Source organism: Sphaerodactylus townsendi, linkage group LG02 (assembly GCF_021028975.2).
Source record: "Sphaerodactylus townsendi isolate TG3544 linkage group LG02, MPM_Stown_v2.3, whole genome shotgun sequence".
NCBI lineage: Eukaryota > Metazoa > Chordata > Lepidosauria > Squamata > Sphaerodactylidae > Sphaerodactylus > Sphaerodactylus townsendi.
Genome location: NC_059426.1, coordinates 128501905 through 128518221, shown reverse-complemented (window position 1 = coordinate 128518221; position 16317 = coordinate 128501905). Strand labels below are relative to the sequence as shown.

Here is a 16317-nt window from a genome sequence, read left to right as displayed (position 1 = left end):
TTCAGGAATGCATCTCCATTATATAGATACTATCTCCCTGACATAGTGCAGTAGCTTCCTGAAGAACAGCTAAAGTAAGTGACAGCCCAATCCAGATGGGAGAGGGACTGGGGGAAGCTCAGGCTCATTCCGCACACACAGAATAATGCACTTTCAAGCTGTGCAACGTATTGTTGGGTGGAGTGAATCACTAGTAGAGGAGATAAGGGGTGATCACATCCCTTCCCTTTGCTAATCCTCCTGATTCCATCCCACCAACTGATCCAAATTGCCCATCAACAAAGGACCAGCTAATACAAAAAGAATGAAATTTAAAAATAACGGAATTTGCTTTCAGTTCAAAGCTTCCTACAGTCAGCGTTTTGGCAGCACATAGGGGCATCACCCCAGCCACTACCAATCACCTGATGAGTGGATTTCATAGAACTGCATGCTTGTGTGATACCCCTGGTACCCCATCTGTGGTGGTTGCTGGGATTTTCCCTTCCATCTACCACATGAACCACTTACGTCTGGACATCATACTTGGTTGCTACAGCAATTTAAAATATTTCATGAACATCTCTTTTTTTCCTTTCTGTGGAATCTGCAGAAATCACTTTTTAGTTTTTCAAGACTTTAAGCTTTCCCAATTGTTTTCTTTCACTGCTTTAATTTTGCTGCTAACTGGAGGTTCACCCAGTTTGTAGAAACATCTACTCAACTTTAACATTTCTCTGGAGTGTGGATTTTTTGACCCATGCCTTGAAGTCAAATTAGATATATAATTCATGAAAATTGAAATGTGCTAAAATTCAGTGTTGGTCCATTTAAAGGGGTAAACATCAACAGAATCTTCCATTCTTGGGCAAAATGCTAGAGTGGGTAGTTGCTTCTTAGTTCCAAAACTTATTGGAAGAGCCTAGTTCTCTGGACCCATTCAGTCTTGTTTCAGTTTAGACTACGTTGGTTGCTTTGGTTGATGACTTCTAGTGAGAACTAGATAGAGGGAATTTGATTCTTATAATTCTGCTGGATTTCTCAGCAGCTTTCAATATTATCAACCAAAGTATCCTACTGAGCCACCTCTCATACTAGGAGTAAGGAGTGCTATAATGGTTCAAATCCTGTCTGGGAGTCCATCTCAGAAGATAGTGTTGGGAGATTTCTGCACAGGCCATAGTAGTTGGCCTGTGGGGAATTGCAGGGTTCCATATTATCCTCCATGCTATTTAATAACTATATGAAGCCACTGTGGAAGGTCATCAGGAGGTATGGGCTGTGGTGTCAACCATATGTAGATGTTATCCACTCTTCTTTTCACCTAAACCTGAGGATGCTGTTGATATTCTGAAGCAGTCCTTGGAGTTAGAAATGGGCTGGATGAGGAGAAACTGGCTGAAACTTAATCCTGATGAGATAGTGTTACTCTAGGTTAGTAGAAAAGCAGATAGTGGACTTGAGATCCCTCCTATCTTGGATGGGATTATACTTCTACTGAAAAGCCAGATTTGAGGCTTGGAAGTGCTTTTGTAGTCACCTTAGAAAACCAGGCAGCTGCAATGGCTTGAAGTGATCTCACCCAGATTCAGCTGGTAAATCAATTGTGTCCATTCCTGTATCAGATCTAGGTATAATGCTCCATGCCTTAGTGACATCTAGACTCACTGTTATAATGCACTATACTAGGAACTATCCATGAAGAATGTTCAGAAGCTGTCGCTGGTGCAGCTAGGGCTAGGGTTGGGACCAATGATTGGGAGGATGTTACCTTGACCTTCAGCAATTACACTAGCTATTGCACTGTGCTGGCTCCCAAGCCCACTTTTGTCCTATAAAACATTACAAGGCTTGGTATTTGTAGTGGTATTTGAAAGGGGTATTTGAAAGACAGTGTTCTCCTCATTGTTTCCTGGGAATTAAGATCACAGTAAGCTTTCCTAACTGCCCCACTAATCGGATAAATTTGTATGATGGGCACACAAGAGAGTTCCACAATTATGGAACAATTTCCCCAGAGAGGTTCGCCTGGCCCCCTCATTTAGTATTTTTAGGAGACAGCTGAAGACACGAGAGGGAAGGTCTGTGGCTCTGTGGAAGAGTATGGCTTGGCAAGCAGGTCCCAGGTTCAATTCACATTATCTTCATTTAAACGGATCAGATAGTAGATGATAATAAAAGACATCAACTTGAGAGCTGCTTCCAGTCTGAGGAGACAATACTGACCTTGATGCACTGATGGTCTGATTCTGTGTAAAACAACTTAATACATAAGACAGTTTTATTTAGGACTACAATGGACTAATTTAGCTTTATTTATGTATTGGCAGTCCTAACTGAGATTTTAAACTGTTGCCTCTAATATGTTTTATAACTTGCTTTGTTTATATCATAAGCTATCTTCCAAGGTAGAAAAGTGCCTAATAAATGATCAAACAAACAAATAGATAAACCTCAATTTCTACCTCCAGATCTCTTTTATTAATTTTCTTCTCTACTGTAATTTCATGGTATGAAGCAACTTTTGAGTAATAGGTAAATACCTCTTCATTATCACAGGTTTCTTCTAGCATGTTCAATAAAAAGACAGGTTTATATAGTGCAATAAAAAGACAGGTTTCTTCTAGCATGTTCAATAAAAAGACAGGACCACTCCTGACTTTACTTCTATGAGACTATTGTAACACCTTATTTAAAGAGTTTTTCCCCACACTTCTCTGATTCTTAGAGACTTGCAGGCCCCCATTAAATGCACTAGATCCGCCCCACTATTGTCTTGGGAAGATGTCACTTCAGAGCTTGTTATTTCAGAGGACTAAAAGGATGGTCTTACCTACTCTATGCATTGCCAGCAAGGCTGGATGTTGATGGGAGAGGGAGATGAAATCCCCATCCCCCCCCCCCCCCGCACAACATGATTTTCATAGGTTGCCATGTGTATATTATAATTCTTAACCTGGTCATATCTGAGAATACTTAGATCTGGAGAATGGACCCACGAGTGGAAAAGACAGATCTTTCTGCAAACCTGGAAAATGCCACAGGTTTGCCGTAAAATAAGAAATAAAAATAAATGGGCAAGGGACTAAAAATCCCAAATGATAAAAGAGGCCCCTGGCTTTAAGAAAGAGATATAATCTGTGGCAGTTGCTTGGCAAACACAATCATATTACCCGGCTTAGTTCTAGTCAGCAAAAATTAGTGGGAGGAGGCAGGGTGCTTTGCAGGGTTGTTTCGGCCTTTGAGGTAAGATGTATCAGATTAAGTTTGGCAGCAAGGACTGGGCACCTTGCTACCACCCAACTTGCATTTCTCACCCAAACCCACATGCCCAACTGGTTGCTACTGTTCAAAGCAACTTTCTGTGCAGGCTGGTGGGGCTAGTGTGCTGCCACAGCAACACACAGTACTGAGAAGGCTCAGAGCCAGGGCTGTGCTGACAACAATGTAGCCTGTAATAATTGCAAAGATACCAGGTCCATGGGAGAGCCGAGAGCAATGTTAATCAAGTCAGGAGTCAAAAGCCAGAAATGTATATAACAACAAGGAGATTCTGATCAAGATCAAGACAACAGAGTCTGGAGACAACATTGGCTTGCAAGAAGAACACATTTTGCAACCACAACTGCAGTTTCTGCCAAAGGCCTTTTATTCCTATGAGCTACTTGCCTGGGACTGCTCCTGCAAAGACTGTGGGTAATGCCTAGCCTTAATCATGCTGAACAGTGCCTCTCCTTCAAGACCAGTCTCAATCTCTATCTGCAATGCTGACTTACATCTGGAGATCCAGAGCTTCTGGCACCTTAGTCCTGTTAATTGGCTCTGAGCCAGATGCCTGTGCTGGTTCAGGCTCTACTGATTCAGCTGGCATCTTTCTGTGAGGCTCAGTTAACTCTTCCTTGGACAGTCTATCAGCTGCAGAAGGAGGGGCCATGACACCATCCTGCTAAAGGCAGTGTGATATAGTAGAGTTTCAGATTACGATCTGGAATTCCCATTCTGTTTTGGAAATTTGCTAGGTGACCTTGGGCTAATTACTCTTTCTCAGCCTTGTTTACCTCACAGGCCAATTGGCTATTAAGTGTGCCAGGACACTTCTCAGTGAGCTAATGGCCTTGTCCCTATCTGAGTCAGGCCAGACTTTAGCAAAAGAGCTGGACCTGGCCTGGTCAAGTCTTGAGGAGGATGAAGGAAAAAACAACAGGATTCATGTGAGGTGCATGATGGAGGCAGCCCTGATCTTCCTTGGTCCTTGGGCGAGGCAATCAGTCCCTGATCTGCTTGGGCCCTGCACTGGGCCCTGCATTGGGCAAGGAAAGTGTCCTCCACCCACCTGAGACATGGGTGGAAGGTATGCATGGGAGAAATGTACCCTGACCCATCTGAGGCATGTGTGGGATTTGTGAAGGTAATGTCTCCTGGCCAATTGGTCAGGCAGGCCAGATCTTTCTTTCTCCCTCCCCACTTTTGAAGTGCAGGTCAAGACCAGGAAGACTTAACTTTTCTCCTTTTCCTACCCCTTTTGGGGAGAGAGGCGTAGGTCAGGCTGGAAGAAGGAGCCCTTTTTCAGAGTTTTTCATTGCTAGTCTGCCCATGCTCTCTGTGATGTTTCGAGGATAAAATAGTGGCAAACATAATGATGTAAGCTACTTTGGGTTGCCTTAGAGAGAAATATGGGGTATAAATGAAGTCAAGAAATAATCAATAAAACTGGAGGTGGGGAACAGATGAAAGATGGGGTGGTGGGTGAGTAGAAAGCAAGAAGGAAGAAGCGAAAGTTGAAAGCCTAGGGGTTCTGGGGAGATGGGAAAGAAGAATTAATGTGGGAAAAGTTTTATATAGGCAAATGAGATTCCCCTCTGAGCAACTGGGCCCAGCCTGGTGACTGGCCCTGTGTAAATGGGCCATAGTTCTCCTGGGTAGAGGCTACCAAGCAGGGAAGAATGTGAAGCTGAAGACAAGGAGGGTAGGTAAATGTATGTTGCCTGGTGGGTGTGAATGAAAGAAGGAGCAGGAAAAGACCAGAACCTAGAGATATTTTCAGGGAAGGAAAATAGTGGCGAGAAGAAAAATAAGTTGATCCCCAGAAGTCCTGGGGGTTCCTTCTTGTCTCCTTCTAAGCCCATTTACTACAAAAGTGTTAGGTACAATTAAATAAATGTGCATTGAAAATTCCTGTAAGATTTACACCCATAATTGCTGACCCATGCACATGGAATCTTCTTTCCTCATATGATTCTCCGTAGTTGGATTGGTCTTTTGTATGTGCAAGCTATTCCAAGACATTCGTTCATTTAAGTATGTGCAAAATCTTAGTTTCTGTTTCATGATAATTAAGAGAACATTCTGTATTATATTTTCATATTTTTAATTTATCAGAAATCACCCCTTTGGATGATGTAGAGCCTTCATTTTTATTAATATTTGTAGAGATCATTATTTACTACTATTATTTACTACAAGTGGCTTTGGTTTATAAAAGGTTACTTCAGTCATGATCCTGTCAATATGAGGACAAAGTGCTAACTTCCTATATCATGATAAATCTAAAAAAAGACCCTCTGAAAAATAAATGTATATCAATTTTCAGTTTGGAACCTAGCCTAAGAGATGATTTTTCTCCCCACATTTAGGCCAGTTAGGAAACAATAACATGCATATTATCAAAATTCCCTTCAGAGGTATATTCTGGCAAAGTTTTGAAAATATTTAATATGATGGGGATGATCCATTGTTTTAGGGTCACTAAAATATGTGTAAAAATAATTATTTAATATTATGAATACTATTTGGGAGCTACATGTACAATGCAGTTCTAAGCAGTCACACATTCTAAAACCATTAACTTCAATAGACTTTGAAGGATATAACTTTGTTTAGGATTGACTGCTCATGTCTTCCACTTGAAGCTGATTTTCTGTCTATTCATCTTTTTATAAAATGTTTGTAATACAAAATAATTCCTTAGTCATTTATATATGCATTTTAACACACTGGAACAAGAAATCACTCATGTTTCCAAATGTTTCTGGATATATCTGGTTTATGTCCTAAGGAAGCTCACTGATTACATTTCTGTTTTCCCCCCCTTCATTTCAGGTGTATTGATATTTTGGAGCTATGTGAACAAGAGGATTTGATGAGGTTCCACTACCATACTTTAAAACTTTATAGCTCTGTGTGTGCACTGGGTAACAACAGAGTAGCTTATGCCCTTTGCAGCCATGTGGATCTTTCTCAGTTATTTTACACAATAGATAATCAATATTTACCTGGACTCTTACGATCCGGATTCTATGACTTACTTATCAGCATTCATTTAGAATATTCCAAGGAAGCTAAGCTCATGATGAACAATGAATTTATCATTCCAATTACAGATGAAACAAGGAAAATTAAATTATTTCCAGATGAAAAAAAGATGCATGGTTTACCTGGAGTAGGACTTAGCACCTGCTTGAAACCAGATTTTAAATTCTCTACTCCTTGTTTTATTTTGTCTCATGAGGATCATCAAAAGCCTAGTCCAGAGATACCACTTGATATACTTAAATCCAAGGCTATAAGTATGCTAACAGAAGCGGTCTACTGCAGTGGAACTCACATACGAGACCCTGTTGGAGGGAAAGTTGAGTTCCAGTTTGTTCCTGTTCTCAAACTTATAGGAACTTTACTCATAATGGGAGTTTTTGATGATGATGATGTTAAACAGATTTTACTGCTGATTGATCCATGTGTGTTTGGTGAGCCCAAGGAAGAAGCAATGGAGACAACAGACAAGGAGGGTGTTACACAAATAGAAGAAAAAGCTGTAGAGGCTGGGGAAAAGGCGATCAAGGAAACTAAAACTCCAATAAAAGGCTTGCTGCAAACAAGATTACCTGAATCTGTTAAACTCCAGGTGATAATTTTAAATGCATAAATGTTGAAACATTATTGAAAATTGCTCAGTTGAAAAGCTTCTGTTTTGCATGCAGAAGGTCCCGGGTTCAATCCCTGGCACCTCCAGGGAAAAGGACCAGGCAGTAGATGACATGGACAACTTGCTGAAGTTTGTAATTGTGTTGTACAGATTGATAATTCACTTATTATAATGCATCTCTGTTATTTCATACCAGATGTGTGAGCTGCTAAATTATTTCTGTGACTGTGAGTTGAAACACAGAGTGGAAGCCATCGTATCATTTGCAGATACTTATGTTTCAAAATTGCAGTATAATCAGAAATACAGATATAATGAACTAATGCAAGCCTTGAATATGTCTGCTGCTTTAACTGCCAGGAAAACAAAGGAATTTCGTTCTCCTCCACAAGAACAGGTAAATGCAGCTTTCTTTCTTTCTTTCTTTCTTTCTTTCTTTCTTTCTTTCTTTCTTTCTTTCTTTCTTTCTTTCTTTCTTTCTTTCTTTCTTTCCAATCTGTTCATCAAAATACTTCAGCCATTTAAAAATTCCAGGTGCCCATTCAGCAGCTTCATAAGCCCTGTTAATATGTTGCAATGGACACATGTACTTCTTACATTTTATTATTTATTTATTGGTTGGTTGGTTGGTTGGTTGGTTAATTGGTTCCTTCCTTCCTTCCTTCCTTCCTTCCTCCCTCCCTCCCTCCCTCCCTCCCTCAGTCAGACTCAAGGCAAATTATACAATGTAAATCAATGCAATCAACAGAGGGTAGGCTTCCTGGAGAGAATTTGAGCACGAACATAAAAGTGCACAAGAGCTTCACCTCTTTTTGTTAGCACACTTTGTTTCTTTTTATTTTTTTGGTAAAAAAATGCACACACTACCTGCCCTTACCAAGTGAACAGGTAGATGTAGATATCATTGGTTGCCCTGGAGCTCTTTTTAAATGAAGAAAGACCTGAAGTTAGACTGGGTTGTGTTGAACAAATTCAATTTTCTTAATCCCTGCCTCCCCATTTCTTGAGAGGCTAGGATCAGGAAAGGAGAAATAAGAGAGTCTCCTTTCTCCAGGAAAGGAGAAATAAGAGTGGTAAGAGAATAATTTTACAGAGTCTTTCAAAATGTTATTATTTGAATAAAATATATATTTAAAATTCAAAGTACAAATGTTTGAAAACCATTATGTGGTTTGCCAGTTTCACCATAGCATATTGAATGGATGGTAACATCAAAGATGTTTTAGTTTAATTTTATCATTTCAGATTAATATGTTGCTAAATTTTCAACTGGGAGAAGACTGTCCTTGCCCAGAGGAGATTCGGGAAGAGTTATATGAATTTCATGATGATCTCCTGATTCATTGTGGTAAATAATTGATTTCTCTTAGTTCTTGGTGTAGAATTGTATTGCCGGAATTTTTTTTTCTTTGTTGTTTCTCAAAAATGACTTTGTCTTTTTTTAAAAAAATATTGCATTTACTTGGCAAATGATTCAGTAGAAAATCAAATGGGACATGCCAAAATAAAAACATTGGGATTCTTATCACAAATATTATCTGTGAAACATATTTACAACATGTTTTGAGACAATGCATCTGGAAGAGCTGCTTCCTAAAATCATCCTTTCTCAGAACCAATGTATGAACTAAGTTTATTATCTTCTGTATAGATGCCCTATTTCACCCATGCCCCTCATTCCTTGCCATTATAATGGTGAGCCTTTTGCTGGTAATCTGTATTGCCCCTTGTTCAATTATATCAAAAATCTTTAAAGTAGTCAGAGTTTCTTCATTTTGACTCCTTGTACAATTATATCAAAAATCTTTAAAGTAGTCAGAGTTTCTTCATTTTGACTCCTTTCTCCTTGGATAGTAGTCCTCCTGTTTGCAGACAGATGGACTTATGGAGGGAAACTGGTCAGATTAGTGTAAAGAGACCAACTGGGCTGAGTACATTTGGGAGTGCTTTAGCACTGGAAGTTCTGGCAGTGCATTGAATCTGCTTTGTTTCAAGCTAAGCGTATTGCCTTTTAGGCATTCCATTGGAAGAAGAGGATGAAGAAAGAGATGCCATTTCTTGGACCGGTAAACTACGTTCTTTGATACACAAAATAAAAGGGCTATCCAAGACTGAAAAGAAAAAGCCAACTGAGGAGAATGAAAAGTATCCTAGTAAGAGCTTCATCTATATTCATGCATTTTATTTTCCTTTTAAGAAAAAAATGGAAATTCTGTGGTTTAAATCTAGCTGTAACCATAAGTTCAATGTGTAGTATTAGACAAAATTCTGAGGTTTCATAAGTCAGACCTCCCTTCCTCAGAGGTGTGAAGTGTAGAATCATTTTACAGACACCTGTATAACAAAAGTTATGAGAGGGAAGGGAAACATTGAGATATAGTACAGAGGGAGCTTCAAACCACCCTGCCCCTGCTGCCATATATCTTCTTTTTGCTCTACCTTCTGGAACAGTTTTAGGAATTACTGAAGGCATACCTAGATTTCATAAAACTCCTTCAAATGTTAGGATTAGGGTTGAGCAATGCTAAAAATATTTGGTAAAATTCAGATTTGGCCTTATTCAAGCATAATATTATTTGTGTGCCCGAATAAGACGAGTATCATATTCTGTATACCCATATTCGGCATCCCAAATATGATAGGGGTGCCTTCATTCCCCATTGTTTCCAATGTTAGCTAACAGGAGATGGTGGCTACCCCTTTGAGTGGCCATAACTTTGGACCCCTTGAACCAGACTTCACCAAACCTGGGTCCCATCTCTCTTTCTCTCCTTTCCTTCAGCCAGCATTTTTGTCCTGTCTCTCTTTCTCTCTCTTCGTCCAGCCAGCATTTCTGTCCCATCTCTCTCTCCCTTACTCCAGCCAGCATTTCTTTCCCTTTCTCTCCCTTCGCTATGGCACTGGGGTATTCGTTCAGGCCAGGTATCTTTAAAATTTAAAGATCGCTGGTCCTGAAGGATTGCCAATTCGGAGATGCTGAATCAATACAAGCTGATCCAAATAGCTTGAATTCGGATTGGCTTGCATTTGGCTTGAATACAAGCCAAATTCACCGAAATGCAGTTCAGTTGGGCTCTTTTTGCAATTTAGCATAGCCAAATCACCAAGCCTAGTTAGGCTTCAGTTTCATTCACATGAAGGCTCATTCCGCACATGCAGAATAATGTACTTTCAAACTGCTTTCAGTGCTCTTTGAAGCTGTGCAGATTAGCAAAATCCACTTGCAAACAGTTGTGAAAGTGGTTTCAAAAAGCATTATTTTGTGTGTGCGGAAGAGGCCAGAGTATTGTAAACATTTCTACACAGCCACTAGCTGGATAGTTATAATAATAATAATAATAATAATAATAATAATAATAATAATAATAATAATAATAATAATAATAATAATAATAATAATAATAATAATAATAATAATAATAATAATAATAATAATAACCTTTAATGGCATATATATAAGAAGCTGGATAGTTACAGTCTAACATCCTTCTGACATACATATTCCAGAGGACAAATTAAACTATTTCCATAGACCTACAAATTTAGATAGTTAAGTGCTTCTTTCCTTAGACCCCTAGGGTCTTTATTCCCTGTGGGGGTGAGATGTAGATCTCCAAACATACATTAGACATTAATGTTGACATGACAACCTATGCAGATGATTCCTCTAACTTCACAGTGTTACATGTGCTGGATTCCTTTGGCCCCTTGGATCAGAACTTGGATCAGAGAGTTGGCAAAACCCATCCTAATTAACATATGCTCCTGCTGTCATCTGTCAATGCACAGGATATTTTACTCTTACTGATAAATCTACATTCTAATTGTAGACAGCAGGACAGTTTGATCCACCCCAATACCTTGTGTGTGTGTGTGTGTGTGTGTGTGTGTGTGTGTGTGTGTGTGTGTGTGTGTGTGTGTGTGTGTGTGTGTTGTGCTGTGTCATGGTGAGCTGGGTTGGGGCACATTCACTGACTGGCCCTACCCTTGCTGTCCCTTGTAGTCAATTTCTTTGTCTCCTCAGCTCAGGAAGGGTGGTGAATTTCTCATTCATGTCCACCTGTTCCACACCCTCCTGCTCCTTCACACAGTCTTAGTCTGAGGAGCTGGCAGGGGAGCCCATCTAGATCTTACCTCACAAGGACTGAAATGATCCTTCACAAACTACACAAATCCCATCCCTTTATCTATTCTGGTGGATAGGTGCACCTTCAAATTCACTTCCTTTGGCTTTGGTTAGTGACCGTTAGGTCTGGGGCTTCACAGTATATCTGGTTGCTAAGGTGACAACTCTTGCTGTCCAGTTGATGGATAGGCTGGCCTGCCTTCCTGGTACTGTGGTTCATATTTAGATAGTTGAGTGCTTCTTGCTGTGATATGAGAGGAAAGAATGTCGGGATCTCAGACACACAATTATCACTCTAGAACTTGGCATTCTGCTTTTAGTTCTTGATGATGCTGTGGATATAATTTCATTCATTTTTTTTACTTAGAACTTTGTGTGCTATATCACCAAATACATTTCAGGACCTTTAAGATAGGAAGCAATACTTTGAAATGTGCCTAGAAACATGGAGTAAGGATTTTTCCAGGCATAATAAAATATTAATTAGATTTGCATGTACAGTACATTTTCATTAAATGTTGGTAATCTAATCACCACTGGTATGAACAATGCTGAGTACAGTCACTAGTTTTTTCTCTTGAGTCCTTACTGCTATGGGCAGTCATCAGTCACTTAGTGGTAGTTTATATGGCATGCATTCTTTACGATGCTTAATGAAATTAGTAATGAATGAAAATAAAAATTAGAAACAGAAATGATTGAGAATCTCTTTCTAGATGTTCAGCAATTATATTTTTCTCTGAATTTTCTGCTGCCACTGCGGCAGTTCCCTGAAATTGAATGCACTCTGGGTCATTTTCTTGGAAGTTGACATGTGAGATGTTCAAGATTCAATCCTTTTTCCTCTGCTGTTTAACATCGATGTCACGCTGATTGATGAATATCATCCAGAAATTTGGACTGGGTGTCATTGTTGTTGTGTTGGTGACACTTAGCTGTATGTTTCATTAATTAATCCTGTGGGAGTGTCAGTACTAGGTTGGTGCCTGGGTGTTGTAGTAGAAGGTCTAAAAAGAAATAAGTAGAAGCTGAATCTAGATGAAACAGAGATGACTGATATTGTGAAAGGAAATGAACTATCAACCTTGGATGGAGTAGCTCTGATTCTAACAAGCTGTGTGTAGAGCTTAGGAGTACATTGGAATCTCTCTGGTAATAGATAGCCAGGTTAGTATAGTTGCCTATTCTCAATTACATCTGTACTGGTAATTAGCTTCCCTTCTAAAATCAGCTGATTGAGTCATGCTGATCCACACTGTTGTAAACTAGAAGTTAAATTATTACAATACAATGTTAGAAGCTAGATGATTATAATACTTTTTATTACAATACAATTTGTGTGGAAAATGGTTCAGAATGGCAGCCCATATGTTGACTAAAACAACTGTTTCTGCTACGTTACACTCACTTAAGGAAGACAGAGGGCACTTTTGCACATGCAGAATAATGCACTTTCAATCCACTTTCACAATTGTGTGCAAGTGGATTTTGCTTTTTCACATAGTAAAATGCAGCTGCAAAATGCATTGAAAGTGGATTGAAAGTGCATTTTTCTGCATTTGCGAAAGTGCCCTGCATTAGAGACAGTGTGTCAGTTTAAGGTGCATTTTACCTTCACTGTCCTTCAGAGACTGAGACCAACATGTATGAAGAACCATCTGTCCTTGTATAAACCAATGCAACAGCTTTATAGTTCCATTTTTTCTTTTTGTTCCACTTTCCACAGAGAAGTGTGGTATTTGGCAGCCCGTTCCCTGGCATTTCCAGTGGTTCTTTGAAACTGATATGTTACTTTGAAATCTGGGTGTTCATGTGAATGTTCCTTCACAAATACACCTCCAGATCCCCAAAATAAGGGTCCTTTGGTCTGTTTGAATGGACTCAGACTTGGTCAATAATTTGGGAAGTGTGGTATTGTGTGGTTTCCGGGCTGTATTGCCGTGTTCTAGTGTTTCTCCTGACATTTCTCCTGCATCTGTGTCTGGCATCTTCAGAGGATCACTTGGGAAGTGATTTGTGGTAGTAGACAGTGAGGGAGACAGTACTCAAGTTTTAGTATTTATTAAACATATAAAAATGGTGGAATGAAAAGCTGGAAAACACAGGTCAATTGAAAAAGCAAAGTAAAACACTAAGTTTGGGAGGACTGCAGACCAATAATTAACCTAATATATAAAAACTACATCACCAATTAGGAAATAAGCAACAGCAAATAGATCCGATTATTTCTAGTGGAAATCATTCCATAAATGGGGTGCTGTGTGGTTTCTGGGCTGTATGGCCATGTTCTAGCAGCATTCTTTCCTGACGTTTCGCCTGCATCTGTGGCTGGCATCTTCAGAGGATCTAATTGTTGGAAAGCAAGTGGAGTATATATACCTGTGAGTAAAGGTCAATAGGTGAGGGCATCTGAATAGGAGTGGCCTGGCAAGTGAGTAACAATGAAGTGTAGCATGTGAGTAACAATTAATTCTAAATGTTCCATTCCATTAATTCTATATGTTTCTCCCTTGGGCTAGTGCAAAGTCAGACATAGTGTTTTGTGTTTGTGCAGTATCCCCAGAGAGGGGGAATCTTGGTGGTGGCAAGGTTGAGGTTTCTTTCTGAATGGCACTCAGAGAGGAAGAAGGGAAGAGATACGTTTGAGGAGCAAAGAGGCTAGAATCAGGGAAAATGAACAGCAGATTTAAGAAGTAGAGCAAGAAGATTCAAAATAAAATGAGAGTGCAGTGAAAGCTTGAAGATTAATAACATTTATTCCACTATAAGGTTTTTGTGAGGCTCAGCTCACTACAGTTTCATACCTAAAGGCAGTGGTGGGATTCAAATAATTTAACAACTGATTGTTTACAAGCACCCTTTTAACAATCAGTTCTGCCGAAGTGGTGCTGAATCCCACCACTGCCTAAAGGTATGTTCCCCAGTGGCTATTACTTCAGCTAGCAGGATAGCACAGCTAACAGCCATGTGTGCAGACCCTTTATAATATTTCTATGACAATCTTTTCTACATTTACTACATTGTATAAAAATAAGGTGGCAGAGATAATACAAAGATGTTCTGATGACTAAAAGCATCAGGAACATACACTGCCAAAATGTAAATGATGGATTTGTGTTTTGTTCTGTTTAAATTCCTTGGCAAACGATGGAATGTTATAAATGAGTATCACTTCACAAAATCTTTCATCATTCAGTATTCATGCTGACTGAAAATCTTTTGCTATTTGTAAATATCATACTTAAAAATTACCTTTAAAAGACGACCTCTTGATATATAGTTTATTTTGACTACTCAAGAGAGACATTGCAGGAAATATAGCTTTGATAACTAGGAATTCAAATTTATCTGTGTTTTTCTTACATTCATCTGAATAGACTTCTGACTTTAGAAGAAAGGCAAAGAAAGCCAATTGAGAGTTAGTGCAGTATGATACGTCACAGGGGTGCTTCCAACCCAGAGGCGTTCCTCCCATTGGGCAAAGTGGGTTTTTAAAAAGTGGGATTTTTAAAAAGGCGGGAAGGAATTCCACACAGCTTTTTTGCCAAGATGTCCTCAGGATGTCTTATTTAAGCTCAAGGCATCTTTTAAAAAAAACACTTCAAAGTGCACCTTTTTTCCTTTTAAATGCCTGCAATGTTAGAACATGTGTAAATGTTTAGATGGTCAAAATCTAAATGACAGTGCCGTGTTCAGTATTGGTGCTGAGTGCACAGAGTGTGCCGTGTGCAAACCTGATAAGGCAAGAGTAACTGATTGGTACCAGACATGTATATAGTTAGCACAGACAACAGAGAGAGGTGTGCCTGAAAACACCTGTGGTCTGGCGAAGTACTTTGTTAGTTGATAGCAATAAATAGAACTGCACTGATGACTGTGTGTCTGTCAGTTCTTTTCTACATTGCATCCTACAAGGTGGTCTACTCCGAGTAACCGCTGCTTCAACATCTCTTGCCTGGCTGTGCACAATGCAGAACTCTGGAGGCTCTTATTTTTCCCACCCGCCCATTTCACTTTCCCAATATTTTGTGTGCTCCTGGGATTCTCCCTGCCTCCATTTGGTGAAAGTTGCCCCAGGACATTTGCTCTGCAAGTTCTGATCCTGGGTGCATTTTCAGCCAAAAAAGTACATAGTTGTACTCAGCTGGTCCTGCCAATTCCAACAATGTATAATTTTCTTTTTTAAAAAAATTGAGGAACTATCTTTGTAGCTGGGCAGTAACATATAAGAGAATCTTGGACTGTTTTACCTCTTATTGAGAAGCAATGGCTAGACCTGCTGTCAACGGACTGTCTTAGTTTTTCTGTATGTCAGGCACAAGCTGAGGATGAAACTGACCAGAAAGCAAAACGGTCATTCCCCTCTGATATCCAGAACAAAACCAGCAGTTCCCTCTTTTTAAGTCATCCCCTGGATGTCTTATTTTGGATGTGTGGAGTGAAAAGAATCAGTCACCTCTTTTTAAGACACCCCACAGATGTCTTCTTTGTGCTGTGTGGAATGGACCATTGCTAATTGTATTTCTTAGTTACTGAATTAAATAATCCTTTGAAATGTCTTATTTGATGAAGAAGGTGGTTTGTATTTTCTTTTGTTCTCCCTTCTAATTTTTCATTGCAGCTACTTTGAAGGAGTTGATATCTCAAACTATGGTTTGCTGGGCTCAAGAAGATCAGATCCAAGATCCAGAATTAGTTTGCATTATGTTTAACCTCCTTCGAAGGCAATATGACAGCATCGGTGAACTACTGCAAGCTCTGAGGAAATCCTACACTATAAGTGCTGCCTCTGTGCAGGATACAATCAATTTATTAGCAGCACTGGGGCAAATTCGCTCCCTTCTCAGTGTCAGGATGGGAAAAGAAGAGGAATTGCTTATGATTAATGGCCTAGGGTATGAAATATAAACATCATTTCCATTTAGCTTTTAAACATTAAGAATCTACTGAATATGGAGACCTTTTGTGTCTTGAGCCTTGGCTGTAGAGGAGGCATAAGGTTGGTATAAAACCTGGTTCTGCAATGATAGCACATACATTGTTTTGATAGTTACATTTGCTGCATAGCAGCCATACTGATCCCCCTTCTTACAGGTGCAAGGAGGGGTAGGTGGTAAGGCGTAGAAAAGAAATAGGCACAATTTTTTGGGAGAAAAATTATTTGGCCATAGCTTAATTATTAAAATCAAACAAAAGAACAAAGGTGCAGCAGCATGAAGCTGGACCCAGTGGACCACTTCTCCCAGCCTGCCTGATGGGGAGAAACCACAGGATGGCAAGTAACCGAGAG

The 16317-nt window shown here is 39.5% G+C and overlaps 1 protein-coding gene across 1 annotated transcript in view; it reads left to right on the top strand.

Moving 5' to 3' along the window:
• RYR3 (ryanodine receptor 3) overlaps positions 1-16317 on the top strand; it is a 372359-nt gene that overhangs the window by 167272 nt on the left and 188770 nt on the right. The window contains exons 36-40 of the mRNA XM_048484286.1: positions 6079-6880; positions 7098-7298; positions 8147-8249; positions 8917-9054; positions 15649-15922. Of these exons, the coding sequence (XP_048340243.1) occupies positions 6079-6880; positions 7098-7298; positions 8147-8249; positions 8917-9054; positions 15649-15922 (1518 nt within the window). The remainder of the gene's footprint in view (positions 1-6078; positions 6881-7097; positions 7299-8146; positions 8250-8916; positions 9055-15648; positions 15923-16317) is intronic.